Source organism: Hydractinia symbiolongicarpus, chromosome 10 (assembly GCF_029227915.1).
Source record: "Hydractinia symbiolongicarpus strain clone_291-10 chromosome 10, HSymV2.1, whole genome shotgun sequence".
NCBI lineage: Eukaryota > Metazoa > Cnidaria > Hydrozoa > Anthoathecata > Hydractiniidae > Hydractinia > Hydractinia symbiolongicarpus.
The window spans coordinates 26,710,221-26,725,236 of record NC_079884.1 but is presented as its reverse complement, the minus strand read 5'-3'; the positions used below and the strand labels follow the sequence as shown (position 1 = coordinate 26,725,236).

At 34.3% G+C, this 15,016-nt stretch overlaps 1 protein-coding gene and 1 long non-coding RNA gene across 2 annotated transcripts; one reads left to right on the top strand and one right to left on the bottom strand.

The window, feature by feature from the left end:
- LOC130612246 (uncharacterized) lies at positions 1–2,225 on the top strand. The gene is made up of 2 exons (XR_008975419.1): positions 1–535; positions 2,090–2,225. It is a non-coding gene; the product is annotated as an uncharacterized LOC130612246 (long non-coding RNA).
- A 4,418-nt stretch (positions 2,226–6,643) lies between these two features.
- On the bottom strand, positions 6,644–8,631 carry LOC130612510 (general transcription factor IIH subunit 4-like). The gene has a single exon (XM_057433830.1). The coding sequence runs from the start codon at positions 8,250–8,252 to the stop codon at positions 6,879–6,881; it is 1,374 nt and encodes a 457-aa protein (XP_057289813.1). The 5' UTR covers positions 8,253–8,631; the 3' UTR covers positions 6,644–6,878.
- Positions 8,632–15,016: the final 6,385 nt, after the last annotated feature.

Genomic DNA, 15,016 nt, shown 5'->3' with positions numbered 1-15,016 from the left:
GTACGGCTCGTACCCCCCCACCCCCGGATTTTGACCCCCCCCCCGTCTTTTGGTCCGGATTATACGTCCGCCGAACTTGAACACACAAAGAGGAATATGCCGTGAACAAGAAACGGTAGTCGGCATTTTAGACACGTATATTTTACAGACCCAAAATATGCCTTATTTCTTTGTATTATAGCTAATTATGGTATAAATAATTAATTAATTACTTTGCAATTTTGCTTCTAATACTATTATAGTTGTATTTTAATGAAACATAATAGTATTAAAACGGTTTTCTTCTTTTGAAAAAATTTATTGCTAGTCCTGTTTCTAATCGACTTTACTTGTGTATTTTAAGCTTTTTTGTTGCTGTGCTTTTTCTGGAGATTTTAGTTGGATTGGAAAGCTCCTGTGTAAGGTACCCATTCCTAAAGAAAAATTTAAGTAATTTGTACAATTAAAACGCGCCGAGCTGTGTTTTATTTTATTGTTTCTAAGAGGATGTAAGAATACAATATTATCAATTTTAATTGGTTTTATCCAAATCAAGGTAAGGCTTATCACACGAAAGGTAGCTAGCTAGAGCTCAGTTTTGTATAAAAGAATTGAAAGTAATTTGTAGAATACATATGGAGAAGCTGTATTAATACCTAACTGATAGCCAGATATAGGAAAACCTGTAGCTAGGGCGCAGACAAAACAAATAGCTCTGGGCGCTAGAGTGAGCTGACCAACCATTTTTTATCATTTTTTATTTATTATATAAGTAACCTGTTTCAGTAATTAAAAAAATATCCACTTTTGCTATCAAACCAACAGCAATGTAATTGTCAATAGGAATTAGTTTTCCGTACACCCTCCCTGAGAACAAGGTTTAAAACGACATTAAAACATTAAAACTGTCATTAAACAGAACTTCAAGGATGCCCAAGCCGCACCACGTCCTCTAAACGGCGTGGCCATCTTCGAAACTGCTTGTAATTTTAGAACAAGGGTGCTGATAAGCTGCATACGCCATATAACGTGCAGGCGTTTTTGGGCAAGTTTAGCGTTTTGCAAAAAAATTGAAGTATTCACCCGAAAAAACCTGCATAGACCATAAAGTAAACTATGTGGTAGTAAAGTTCTTAAAAGAACTGTTTTTGATGGTTTTTGATAAAATTTACTTGATAATTAACTTTTAATTTTTATTAACTTCTTTCTCTTAAAGCATCTTTTTCCAACTATCGTCCACAAGGTATGTTACAAGGAATTGAATTTTGAAAATGCTCCAGGCAAGTTCGGGAAAGTGCGGGCGGTTTTGGAAGACAATCACTAATTTAATTGGAAAAGTTGCCTGAACTCGCCCTTATATATGTGGCTGTTTGCAGCTTATTGACACCCTGTTATTTTAGAATATTCTCAGGAATAATAGACCAAGAGAAATTACATCACAGTTTTTTGTCCACCGCCCACGTGTGTTTGAGAACAACCCACATAACAAAGTTCATTATTTTTTAAATTATTTGTGTAAAATTTACTATTTCATTCACGATAAACCATTTGTCAGTCATTTTATTCGCCCAACAAAGAATCCTATCCAAGGTGCTTTTCTATTAGTGCTGAATTTAATAATTGACATGGTTCAGCATAGTTTTTAAAAGGGTCTGATTGCAAAATATGATTGCCAAAGTTCAGCACTTGTAATATTTGTGTATTTGTGTACTCAGCTTCTAAAACACACACAAGAGACATTATAATTTCCTCTGGGTGATTACATTAATGTTGGTTGAAAAAAAAAACGAATAATGAGAAGCATATGTTTTTTAATTGGGTCTAGGACAATAAACTTATTTAATTTCCCTTGGCCTTGCATCAATCAAATTCTGAAAAAATAAACACTTCTAAAATTATTTTGTCAGATTTGGAAACTGTTGGTATGGTTGGAACTTTGCGTATAAAATTAGTAAAGTTGCCAAATTGTTTAGTTTTTTTCTTTTATACTTTTCCGAATTAGCCTTAATTATTTATAAGATGAAAAACAGTGCTTTCAATTCCATTGACTTGGCCACCCTTAAAGGCACTGGAAGCTTCACTATATGAAAATGTTTTCTTTTTCTTTTAGATTGTGTACAATGGGTGAGTGATGTAATCTTCTAATGCGTGTGGTAAAAAGAAGGCGAATCCGTTATTGTTTTTCTGCCCAAATTTGAAGCTATTTAATAAATCTTGATAAAGTTAAAAAACTGTTTTGATTTGTTTGTTTTTGTTTTAATTGTTTCCCGTAAGTTTTCGAAATTCGTTCCAGCAGATTCTGTGGCTTCTACTGCCGGTATTTTTACGTGAAAAAAATACTGTTTTGTTGTGAGGTCATTTACGAAATCGTTAACGTTAGGACCAGCTTCTGCGGGTAGTACAACTCGATGTATCACATATCTTTCGGAATACTGCTAAAAGTGTAATTTTGTATTGCGCTCTTTACTTTTACCATTCTGTGGGAAAAGGCGGTACAAAATTTTAACACGCGTTATTCGTTTTTGTTAGTTTCGCGTAATCTAATTTTCTCGCACATTTTAAAAAGAATATCCCACGCACATCAAATACTCGCGCAGTCTATTCGCAAAAAAACTGTTTTTGAGCAACGAATTGTTCCGCAGAGCGTTCATTTTCCTACCTCGTCCCCAGGGTTCTTTTATATGATATTCAATTTTGATGTATTTCGGAAGATGTTAGCGCCAATTAAACAAGAAGCGCTAGGGACAAAGTATTGGATAGTTTAATTTTGCTTGCAACTTGCGAAATGCTTCGCAACCTTTTTTTAATTTCTAGTTATCAGGACTTGGTATAAACTATGTATTTGTGTTAGGTCTGTAAAATACACGTTAATTCAATTCAGCCGATAGCCGTTTTTTGACTGCTTGAGTGTATTTCCCAGTCTTTCGCTTCCGGCAAACGGAAAATCGGGAAATAACGGGGGGGGCGGGGTACAAAGCCTATTTACTGGCATTTTTAGCTAACATTTATAAGAGCTGCTTGGTCCAAACTTATTTGTTCTATTAGACAAAAAAATAACCTACCTTTTCGTGAAAAAATATCAGTCATATCTCCTTAAGCAGATTTTATATGATTTTTTTTCTATCGAAATTTTGAGAATCTCAATAATTCTCTTGGTATACTTCGCGTAGCAAACGTGCTCCACAATTTCGCTTCGCTCGCTTCGCTCGCAAAGCTCAATTGCTTCGCAAAAATCTACAAATTTTGTACATGTATGTGAATGTCCTCATCAAATACATCTATTTTTCACAACTGTTTGTCTCGAGTAAATTTTTTTGCATTCATTGCAGCCTTTTAAACGAAACTGTGTGAAGGACAGGAATGCATGAACTCACTTGTAGATAAGCAACATAAGTGTTTAATTGAGATTTTCGTTTTCATTGTGCGTGTTTTTCACAAAAGTGACTTGTGAATGGCGAAATCGGCCGCGAATTCTATGAAATACTTTTTGATTTCCATGAGAAAAAAAATAACACATTATGGCAAATTTAAAACAATGAATATTGCGTTCTGATTGGTTAAAATATTTACAATCATATGTTTCGTCATTAGAAAGAAACTGATAGTACTTTTCCACAAAGCGAACTTTCAGAAGCATAAACAAACTAAAAAAAACTGCTCGTGCCCAGATATATTTATACGGCGAATCTGCCGTCCAAAAAAATACATATTTGAGGATGTTAACTCCCTAAGAAAGCCTTGCATTATTTAATTTCACATGTAACAGCTATCATGGCAAGAAAAAAGTCCCAAACAAAGACTGTCTTAATATTAAAAATTTTCGTAGAGTAATAAAAATTTGATGTTTTTCACATAAAAAATGGCCAATTTTTACCCTAAAAACAACACAGAAGACCATTATTTTCCTCCCTTTTCTAGGATTCCCGAAGACCAAACAAAGAAAAACAACTACCTTAAGGACCTGAAGTTAGACGATATGTAATTTCCCATAAGCATAAAGGACATGCCAAAGTTCGAGGGAAACAAAGACATAATAATAAACTTATTTGGATATGAAGTCATCAATGACTAAAGTTCACAGGCAACAAAAATTACGGTAGCCCCTATCTGCCAACAATAAAAAACTTCAAAGGAGTCATACTGAGTTTTTGCAGCAAACATTTTAAATCCAAAAACTGTTGTCTCCAACCTCGATCCTAAGGACCTGCTGACTCTTTTTGCATATCGAACGGCGAGACAAATATCAATAAGCGCAGCACTGATGAAAGACAAAAAGCACTGGAAACCTTTCAGCAGCAATAACGTCATCTGCAACAAACAGAACCTCGCAACATGACTTCCCTACTAAAAAAAACAATAGCCTCAAACAATTTGTTACCAGGAGTTCTACTAAAAATACACATCATCGCTCCACAACCACTTCTTTTGAAAATAAGTCTTATGCCACATCAAAGTAGAACTCAAAATCACAATATATTCAAAATGACCCCTAAACTCACAACCGAACAAATCTAAAACTTATTTTTCTACAACCCGTCCCTTCCACAAATAACGCTTTACAAGGATCTCTTAAAAACATTTTTAACAAAATAAGTGTTTCACGCTTAATATTAATCTGCGCACCTAAAAACATGTTTGCGTTCAGCTTTCCATTACCCTAAACAGTGTTCTCTATCTGCATCATCTTCATCCTCAAACAAAATCAGTATGCCCTTCAATGATCTAGAGAGTGTATTAAACCAAAATTCCAACAACCACCGGCCAAGGAGAGGTTCTGATCATACATACTAGCCCATTGATGAAGGTTATCAGCATCTAGTTACTTAAGGCATTTTGATGGTACTTTCTGAATTGTAACCTTCTTTCATGTTATTGTTATTGGCTTTTCAGTATCTGTTTGATATCATTGATCCAACTTCTCGAACTGTTTTTTTTTCAATGGATATAGTAGCATACAAATGTCGGATAACAGTTTTTATCTGTTGATTTAAGTTGAGCGTCCCACTAGGTGCTGTATATACCATATGCCGGATCAAGCTCATAGTTTTTTAGGAAAATATTTTTAAAGCTCTCAATTACGTCGGCTAGTAGTAGAACGTCAGATTTTAGATATAGGTCATGATCGCGATCGTTTTTCATGCGTTTTTTGCATGTTGATAATTTTCTTTGGTTATAATTTGTCCTAGGATGATGTCGTGAATTTGAAACTGTCTATTAATCTTAGTTCAGTGTATTTTTATTTTCGACGGGTATCTTTTTTGAGAAGGATATATATTTCATTTTATTCATTGGGAAGAAACAGCTGTCTCCTTCTATTTCTTTTATTTGATGTTTTATAAAAATATGTAAGTCGTATACTTCCAGGACATGGAAAAATACCGGCAGGAATGATGGTATTCCGTATTATAGATTGCAGTTGTTGTATGCCAGTCCTTACAATCTTCCTGTAAGATGTGAGTGGTCCTTGGTTATTTGTTTGTTGCATATGAAGCAGTTTTTCGTTGAAGTCCTCCTTCCAATCTATTCTTGATGTGTTTGCATCTCTACATAATACACCGTCTTTGTTTGGTGTTTTTTAAATGTTCAAGAGAAAGGTGTTCAATCAAAAAAACCAACTTCGCATCAAGGAAAGCTGGCGTCCAATGTAGATATGCAGAAACCCAGTCCACTATCAATCTACAATCTCCTAGAATAACCATCCTACCAGAAACAATGCAACTTAAGGCTGATCTTCACTTCTTGATATAATTTAAAATAATAATCAAGAAAAATTTCCAACATGGGTATGCGCATTAAAATTATAATTTTCATGGATTGGACAGAATTCCAAAACTTTTTTAGAATTTCCCCGAACAGCAATTTCGCGGTAAATAAACCACGATTATAAACATTAGTACGAAATTGTGAAAAGCATTGCATTCAATATGGAGGTTAATAGGAATAAAAGTTTTCCTTCCGGTGAAAAAGGAACAAGTGTAGATAAGCATTTACAACGTCAGATGTCATGGCACAGGTAGGGTATAAAAAGTGTTGAATTTACTTCAAAACAATGACTTATATTTCCAAATTTTGCTAAGAACCTGGTTTTGAAAAAATGAATTTCGAGCGAATTTAATTTCGCGAATGAAGGAATTGATAAATTGACAGTAAAAATTAAAAAATTTCGCAAAAAACTCAAAAATTCGCGAAGTCGTGAGTTTAATTCTCGGAAAAATTTGTTCCATTAAATCATGCAAAAACAACACATAAAATACATCATAAAATACACAAAACCTGCAATATTTTACGTTTTTTGACACACCACTACCAATGCCTTCTTTATAAAAATGTTAACTACGATTTTATTAAAAGTTGCGAAAGTCAACATTTTATTGATACATTCTTCAAGCTTGCATGTAAACAACCAGTATTCCTAAATTTGCTCATAACTAAACTCGTTTTTATGTTATTCTGCATTTTCACATGCGTATTTCGCGGAATAAAAAGGTGTAATTTATAAACACCTCCCCTAACATCGATTTAAAAAATTTATCTTTCTCCTTAATAAGCTTCCCTCCTTACAATTACGTTACTGACAGTAACTTGAGAACATGCGATGATAGTCTTAACCTTTTTAAAGATGACTCAAGGACATGAAAGAATGCGTTATAATCTTCCATCTATGCTAACTAAAGCACAACAAGTCATTTTTGTAATAAATAATCTTCGTATAATTTGCTACAATTTAAATACCTCTACAAATTTTTCATTTTTGCAAAACCCTATATCTGTCAGTTGTATAAAAAAACTTTTTTACCTGCCTACAAAACTGCTGCAATTTAAGTAACAAAACTAAATACAAAAACAGAACAGAAAAAAAGCTAAATAAAATCGTGAAAAAAGATTAAATAAGAGCAATTTCAAGATGGTTTATTTTTTTTCCAATACTTTTTTACATCATCGTGGCCATCCTTCGAAACCACCATTAATCGTTTAGCATTGTTTGCCCACAAAAGCACGCCTTTTCCTTCTGCAAACTTTCGAAGCATTTCAAAATCGGTTTGTGAGAGGAACTGATTATACAAAACACCTTCAGTATACCGTAAACGGTCTCTCTCCATCTCCCATAGTTTTATTTGATCAGTTATAGTTGGCGGTAAAACTGGTGTATGATTCCGCATCTGTGGGTGAGCTCTAGTTCTTAAAAAATCTATGATTTGATTGGCTGAAATACCACATGACAATGCTTGTTGCACACTTTGGCGACTTAAAACTCCTACCGTGAATTCTGGAAAACGACATTTTATTTCTGTAAATAAACTTATCAATGCTATTTGCAATATCGAATCCGTATAAGCATAAACTCTGTAATTTGTCTCAACCATCAAGTAACCTAAACTTTGAGAAGTGCTAACATTCGCAGTCACAGCTGTTCCAAGATTTATTGCCAGTCTAGTAGGGTAGAAACGCTTTGACTTTCGCTTGCGTTGATAGGCAAGACCAATTTCTCGTAATAACTGCAGAAAGCTGAACTGATCTGAAGTTAAATTCTTAACATTATAATCTTTCCCAAGGACAGAAAAACTGATTTGGAATAAAAAGGAAAGGCATTCAACTAACGCCGAACCTTCTTTTGAGTCTAAATGTTGCGACATGAAGTACCAAACTTGTGAAGATGTATCAAGCAGTAAGAACTGAAACCCTGCAGAAGTAATAGAAGTTGATTGTTCTTTCACATCAAATTTTAATAAACCAGAATTAATTAAAACTCGTGCAACATCTTCACTTACACCGGCATTTGCACCCATTTGTGATCCTGTCATGTAGTATAACACACACTCCCATCTTTCTTTGGAATATTTATCTAAGAAATCAACATCGCGAGCATGCTTCTCTTCAACTGTTTTCAGTGGTTCTTCTTCGACAATATCACCGCCACATAAACCAATCTTTAAGTTTTGTCTGAAAAACCGATTCATTTCGTATCGAATGGACGAAGAGCCAGTATTAACAACTGTCCAAATTTTTAAACCCTTTAAACGAGACAGAGCTAACTCGTGCAGTTTCATTTGATCAGTTTTACACCAAGCTGAAACAAAGGTGTCTGGAAGTGATTGCTCTGTGAATAATGTTCTCATAACATAATGCTTTGCAAGTTCTGGTAAACCTCTGAATACAGCCAAACATGTAAAAGGGTGGTCATATAAGCCATCCAAAATACTTGGTGGAAGAGTTAATAAATATCCATATAGATCTTTACAAATTAATTTTCGCTTTGAAAAACTTTCCGTCATCTAAAAATATTGAGAAAAGCTAAAAAACACAGAACTTGCCATTAAAGAGATAGCCCATTTAAAATACGGATTTTCATTTTAAAAATGTTATGTTTCAACATGGGAAATTGCCTTAACAACTAGAAAATCATACCATTTCTTTTAGAACTTTCTATCCTTTTTTAATCATTGCATTCATGTTTTTTTTAATTCAGCACAAAAATACTGAAAAATGTTAAATTTTGGCTGTTGTTAGGATTTGACAGATAGCCCTGTAATGAAAAGTAAACAAGACATACCCCCTTCAAATTATCCTTCAAATTTTTTCCAGTAGTACAAGTAATATAATACTTAGTGATTGTTAAAATTTTCCTTGTACATGAGTGATAAAGTTGGTTTTCATACATTTTGGTGCAAAATATTCCAAGGTAACTTAGTCAAACAAATAACCTATCAATAGAAGACATTCCAATAAAATTTGTTCAGGTTTGTAATTATTTGCTTGGACTAAACCCTAAAGTGTAGGAAATGCTTACCAGTGTTTATGCCTAGTTTAGAAGATTGGCATAATTTCAAGTGCACGGAGTATCCATTGTATTTTTCCGGAAACTCTAAAGCTAAGATCTTGAATTATAAGTTACTACCACATTAATGTTAAGTAATTTTTATTTTATTTTAAGTAACTGCTGGACATTTGTAGTATTAATTTCAGTGGATTTGAGTTATTTTAAAAACTTTCAGGTCAAAACAAGAGTAGTGGAGGGGGTTTATTGTTCACTTAAAGGGTGTTTAATAAATATTTGATAAAAACTTTTAAGAAACTCTAAATTTAAGTGTAAAATCTTTTAATAGACTATAGTTTAGTTGACAATATTTAAAGTCGTTTGCAGCATTATATTATTTATTTAAAATTTATAACGGAGGAGGAGGAGAAGGGTGTTGCGACAAGCGTATTCTACCTTGTTATTATTATTTTTCCTAAATGGTATCGACTAAAACTCTTGCAGTATTACATTTTAGCTAGCGTCATTTAAAACATAATAATCATAACGAAGGAGGGTGCTACCACAATAAAAATCTGTCATGTTTTTCACTTGTATATATTATAACTATTTTAGCGAAAGTAGCTAATTTTCGTTAGAAATCACATAAACTTTTGTTAAACCATGTAACTATTTTTGTTATTGTTAATTGTAGATTGACATTTAACCAAGAACAAATAACATCATTGATTATCTTCTATGCTCATTATATTTTCACGAGATGGGATGGGAAAATGTATTGTTATTTTTTTCAATATTTTTCTTTAAAACGTTTTTGCTTGATATTATTTTTTCGTTTTTGTGAAAAATAGTGTTGGTTGGGCCCGTAGAACAACTAATTAAGTTGGAGTCGCCTAATATTACATTTCAGTTTTAAATTTTCGTCACTGGAATTATTGCATAAAATAATTATAAAATCCCAATAGGGAAGAATGCTGATTGTGATAGTGGAACATAGTTGAAGCAACACTATAGAAATTTTAAAGCATAAAAACTAGGCATTCTAAATGTATATCTCATACTGCCTCCATAAAGAAAAGGCTAAGTGTTTGAAAAAAGAAAATATAAAATAAAGCCAGCTAGCAACGCTAGAAGCTGTCCAACCACCACAACAGCTGGAAGTGATTTGAGATTAATTCATACAGAATAGCACAGAAACTTTGATCAACTTATCATAGTTGGAACTTTTTTGATATATTTATAAAAAGCATTACAATGGAAATGTAGCTGGAAACACCTTCTCCCTAATTGATTAAACTTTGGGTGATGAAATGTATCCAGCAAGCCCATGGTTGATTTTTCTGTGCGTTTATGATTGTGTGAATCATGGAATAAATTTTAATAGTGGATCTGTAGGCGAAAAAAAATAAGGGTAAGTTTGCTTTTCAGTAAGACATTTGAACATTTTTTGTTCTTGAGTGCAGGATAATGTTTTCTTATCTATATATCTTCCAGTTTTTACAATAAAATAGGGATCTCAAAATTATTTGCCAAAAAGGCGCTAACGTGATTTTAAGGCTTGAATGGATTCATTTTCAAAGGTAAAATAATCAATTTTGTGGCTCGGTTTTGATCTAAAAAGATTGGGGTAAAAAAAATTGATTCATCCTAAATAGGCATTGAACGCTTTTAGTCTTCTATCTTATTCCAATTTAAAGAAACACCTGTGACATTACAGTTTCTAGTCCTAGACACATTCATAACACTAATTTCATTTTTTGTTATTTTCTAACAAAGAATTATGCAATCAGGCAAGGGAAAATGCAGCTGCATGTCTGAAACAAAGGTTAAGCATATTTTCAATCAGACAAATACACCTCTTCACAGGTTAAATTGTTCACTCGTTTTCTGTATAGAAAAAAGGAAGTAAACAGAGTGAATTTAATAAGGCTTTGACCATGGGCATTATATTTCTCATTTTCTAAAAAAATAATTAATGCCAGTGAAGTAATTGTGACTTTTATTTTCAAAATATTTAACAAAAAAATTAATTACTTCTATTTTTTCAATTGTCAATAAGAGCGTTATAACAAAAGAAAGATTTATTTCAACAATGGTTAGCAGAAACTGTGAATCGTGTATTTCAAAACTATGCCGAATCATGGCTTTCATTGAATTGCCTTCTTAGCAGTATATACACAAACATGTACATACGTTTGTGTATACTGGTTATAACAGTATTCTATATGTACTATTATATAGAATTCATAATACACTACGTATGTTATGCCTGTCAGGGAAATTCTCTTAATTAAGCTGTATAGCTTAATTTGGAGATCTCCTAAGCTGTATCGTACAACTTAATTAGGTATCATCTAAATAAGGAGGTTAAAAATTTTTTTCCCTGATTTCTTGACAAAATGTAAATTTTAGCAGAATCACTGCTGCAGCTTTTTCATCGTCAGTTTGACCACTACATTGTAAAAAAAGAATGGTATTTCCAGCATCCTGGGTTAAAAAGATATGGTGTATATTGTAACAATGGTTCTTCGTAGCGATAGTCTATTTAACCTGTCTATTTAGTCTATTTACCTGCATCCTAGTTAGGATGTCACATCACATGATACTGCCTATTTAAGCAACCATTTTTAAACTTCAAATTTAGTGGATCTCCAAGGTGCTACGAAAAAACTAATGTATTGGAGATGTTTATATGCACGTATTCAGTTAGATATAGCTATAGATGCTAAAATCCAGTTAAATATGTGTTTTCGACAATCAAAGTTTTGTACATATTAACTAAGCTGTAAAACAAACGCCTAATTAGACTGTACCATACAGCCTAATTAAGCTGACATCCAAATTAAGCTTGTACTGTGTGCGTCATATTAGATGTTGCAGGGAGTCTGGTATGTAGATTGCGGACCCTAATTGGATCTGAGTTGCTTAAAATGAGCATTAAATCCTCTAGGACTCCCCATCTAAGCCATGGCACCTCCTGATAATATTGTAAGTTTTGACTATAATACTGTTTGATGTTTTCTATCCTGAAATTGGTTTGTCCCCAAACGTTACGTGAGAGCGGTTAAAAGATAGTATATATGTGGTAGCTTCAGTATAACAAACGGGTACTAATTGCCTTAAGAATGAAAAAACATTAGAATAATGACAAAATTGGCCAAATAACAGCTATATGGACGAGTTAGGTTGCAAACACGACACGAGGTTTCGTGGATGGCTCGCCAGCTGTACTGTCGCTCACAAAGTTGGGTGTGATACCGTTCCACCCAGTGAAGGCCGTCTACCCAAAGTCGCGCATTTTTAACTTATCCCAGGTAGGGCGAATGGAATTCCGGCGGTTGTTTATGGACCGACACCACTTGTTCGACCTTTCTTCATTCCCCGTGTATTTCCTCAGCGTTTTAGCAGCTAACGCGTGATGTGTATTACGGCTGGGAGCCAGCAGAACCCAGAGAAAAGAACGATTTCTATTAGCAATCTAAGCTGAGACGTCTCCTAAAAACATCGAATTGACACTTAGATAAGGAACAGAGGAGCTTAGATACGCGCAGCTTTTAAAACGCCCGTGTTGATACTGGTGTGTTGTATTACGGTGTGCGTTGTATTACATTCATAGCAAGACTTAGCAAAACTTAAATGAAACCAGTACAGCAACAACAATATACAAAAAGTCTTCTTCCACCATACAATACTTACAATACAATACAACAGTCCGATTGTATGTAAATACTTCTATTTTTCGTTTAACTAATTATATTTCGCATAATTCTCCTGTAGCACAACGTTCTTTGACAGCCGCAACCAACCCCTCACAAAATCGACACTTCTATAGACCTTTTCAAGCCACGCACACCGTCCTTGCAGCACTCGTAGCTATTCTTACGGCAAAGACAATCTCGGACACAACGTCCGACACCACCAGCTATCTGAAAGAACAGTAACCTTCTCCGCCAATCTTTCTAGATTCCCCCAAAATGAACTTTGCCGCCTCGATTTAGTAATTCTAAACCATCTTAAGTTGTTTATTTTTAGGCATTTTTAAAAGTCCAAACATAAACGACTTAATCTTTTGTTACTTTCTTTTTTCATAAAATTTAAAAATGGATAATTCATTGTTTAATTTATACAGCGAAAAGATAAAATATGTGTTTCTTTTTTAACACATTGATAAGAATATAGTAATAACAAAGGTGTGTACATGATCTCTTTTTCATTTAAAAAACTGTTCATGTAGTCATCTTCAACAGATACAGATTTGTATTTTTTCTATTCCTTTAAGTAAATCTAGCTAACTTTTTGTCGTCCTCAGGGTCTTGTGGCTCTGGAACGATGTTACCTGCAGCCTATATTTGTTTCGAGTAGATATTATCACACTTTCTATTAGAATTTTACCTCCTGTACTTCGCTGTTTCGGAATCCTTAAGATTCAACCTTGTCCCCACAGTGCTTGTTATCCTGGAGGTTGTGTTGTGGCATATGTATTTTCATGCCAGATGTGCATGAGTCACCATAGTCCCTCGTCCCCAGTTTTTTTGCCTTTTTTGATAAGATAAAAGACGGCGAAAAACACCTAAGGACAAGGCTTGTGCGTGAGTGACCACTGGCTAATTTTTAGATATGCACAAGAAGACCAGTATCAAGACAGGGTGCCAATCTTGTTTCCGAGAAAAAAGCCTTGCGGTGAGGTTGAATTGGCATCGGTTACTGCATTATAAGTAAAAACATTTTCCGCTGTCTTCTCTCATATCAAAAAGGCCAAAGTCCTAGGAATGGGAAAGCCCCTTTTAGGCGCTATTTAACTGATAAGCGAACTAGGGAATGTGATCATTAAAGAGCTGATCATCATGTTTTCCCTTCTTGTATAGAAACCCAGTAAATCATCAAAATCGAGAGACCACTCTCATTGCTTGAATATTTGTTTGCAATCATGGATAGATGGTTATTTCAATACACTTGTGAGAGAATCAAGAGCGGTTCAAAAAATTCAATTGCTGGTAGAAATCAATGATCGACAGAATCTCTAGCAAAATCCTTTAGACGTTTGATTTTTTCGGGAAAAGTGAATGCTGCATTGAAGCTACTATTAAGTGGAGGAAATCAGGGCATATTGAAAATTAAGGATGCTATTGAAAGAACTTTGAAAAAGAAACATCCTGCAGCGAAAGAACAATTTGATGAAGTTCTTCTTTTCAAGGATCTGTCGAATTGATTGACATTATTGCATTCAATGAATTAAAGGGTGATGCAATACAAAAAGCTGCCTTGAGAACGAATGCTGCTGGACTATCAAATCTGGAAGCAGATGGGTGGATAGGAATATTGGTGTCAAAATCATGTGGTTCATACTCTATAGATCCATGCAATGCTATCGCTAAATAACTAGGACCTTGTGGATAGAAGAAACTAGTGAGAGAATCATTTCTATTGAATGTACCGAATATACCGCTTGTCGCCTCATACCCTTGGATAAATCACCTGATGTGCGCCTTATTGGTATCGGGGAGTTGTTAAGACGAATTATTGGCAATAATGTGTCTTGTCAAACGCGACGTTATTGATGCAGCTGGCAACCTCCAACTGTGTGTTGAGCAAGACTCCGGATGCAAAGCAGCGGTTCATGCGATGAAAGATATATATTCCAAGATCAAGAAACCGATCGTGTATTTTTAGTAGACGATCAAATGCTTTTACCAGCAGAAGAGTCTTATTGCACAATATAAAGATTATTTGTCCAAAACTAGCCATTTACCTTACGATGTAAACCTCCCCTGATTTCCCTGACCACTAAATGATTTTCCCCTTCTGCAATTACAGACGTTGAAACAAGAGCAGATATCAGTGTAAGAAGTTTCTTGTAGAAAGGACAACGAGCATTCCTTGATGTAAGGATCTCTAATTCCAACGCTCCAAGTTACTAACGCCAAACAATGTCTTTATTATTTGCTTTTGAGAAATAAGATCTTACAACAGACGCATCATAGGTGTCGAACACGGGACGTTTACACCATTAATATTCAACATCAACGGTTGTATGAGTCGAATGTTTTTGTATCCAGACTAGCTGACATGATCCCAGATAATAAGAGATAAAACAAAGGGAGAAGTTATAGCGTGGCTGACACGCAAAATTTTATCTAGTTTTGTGCGCTCAGCTATTTTAATATGCGCGTTTCCAGAAGTTATTCTATCGTAGCATGTGAGACGACGACGTGGTGATTACAAACTAGTTAGCAATTATCCGGAAAATTGAGCTGTTAACTCAATATTTTAGTTCATGTGGTG

What these genes read in the sequence shown, in the direction of transcription:
- LOC130612510 (XM_057433830.1), bottom strand. Translation starts at nt 8,252, where the DNA reads ATGACGGAAAGTTTTTCAAAGCGAAAATTAATTTGTAAAGATCTATAT.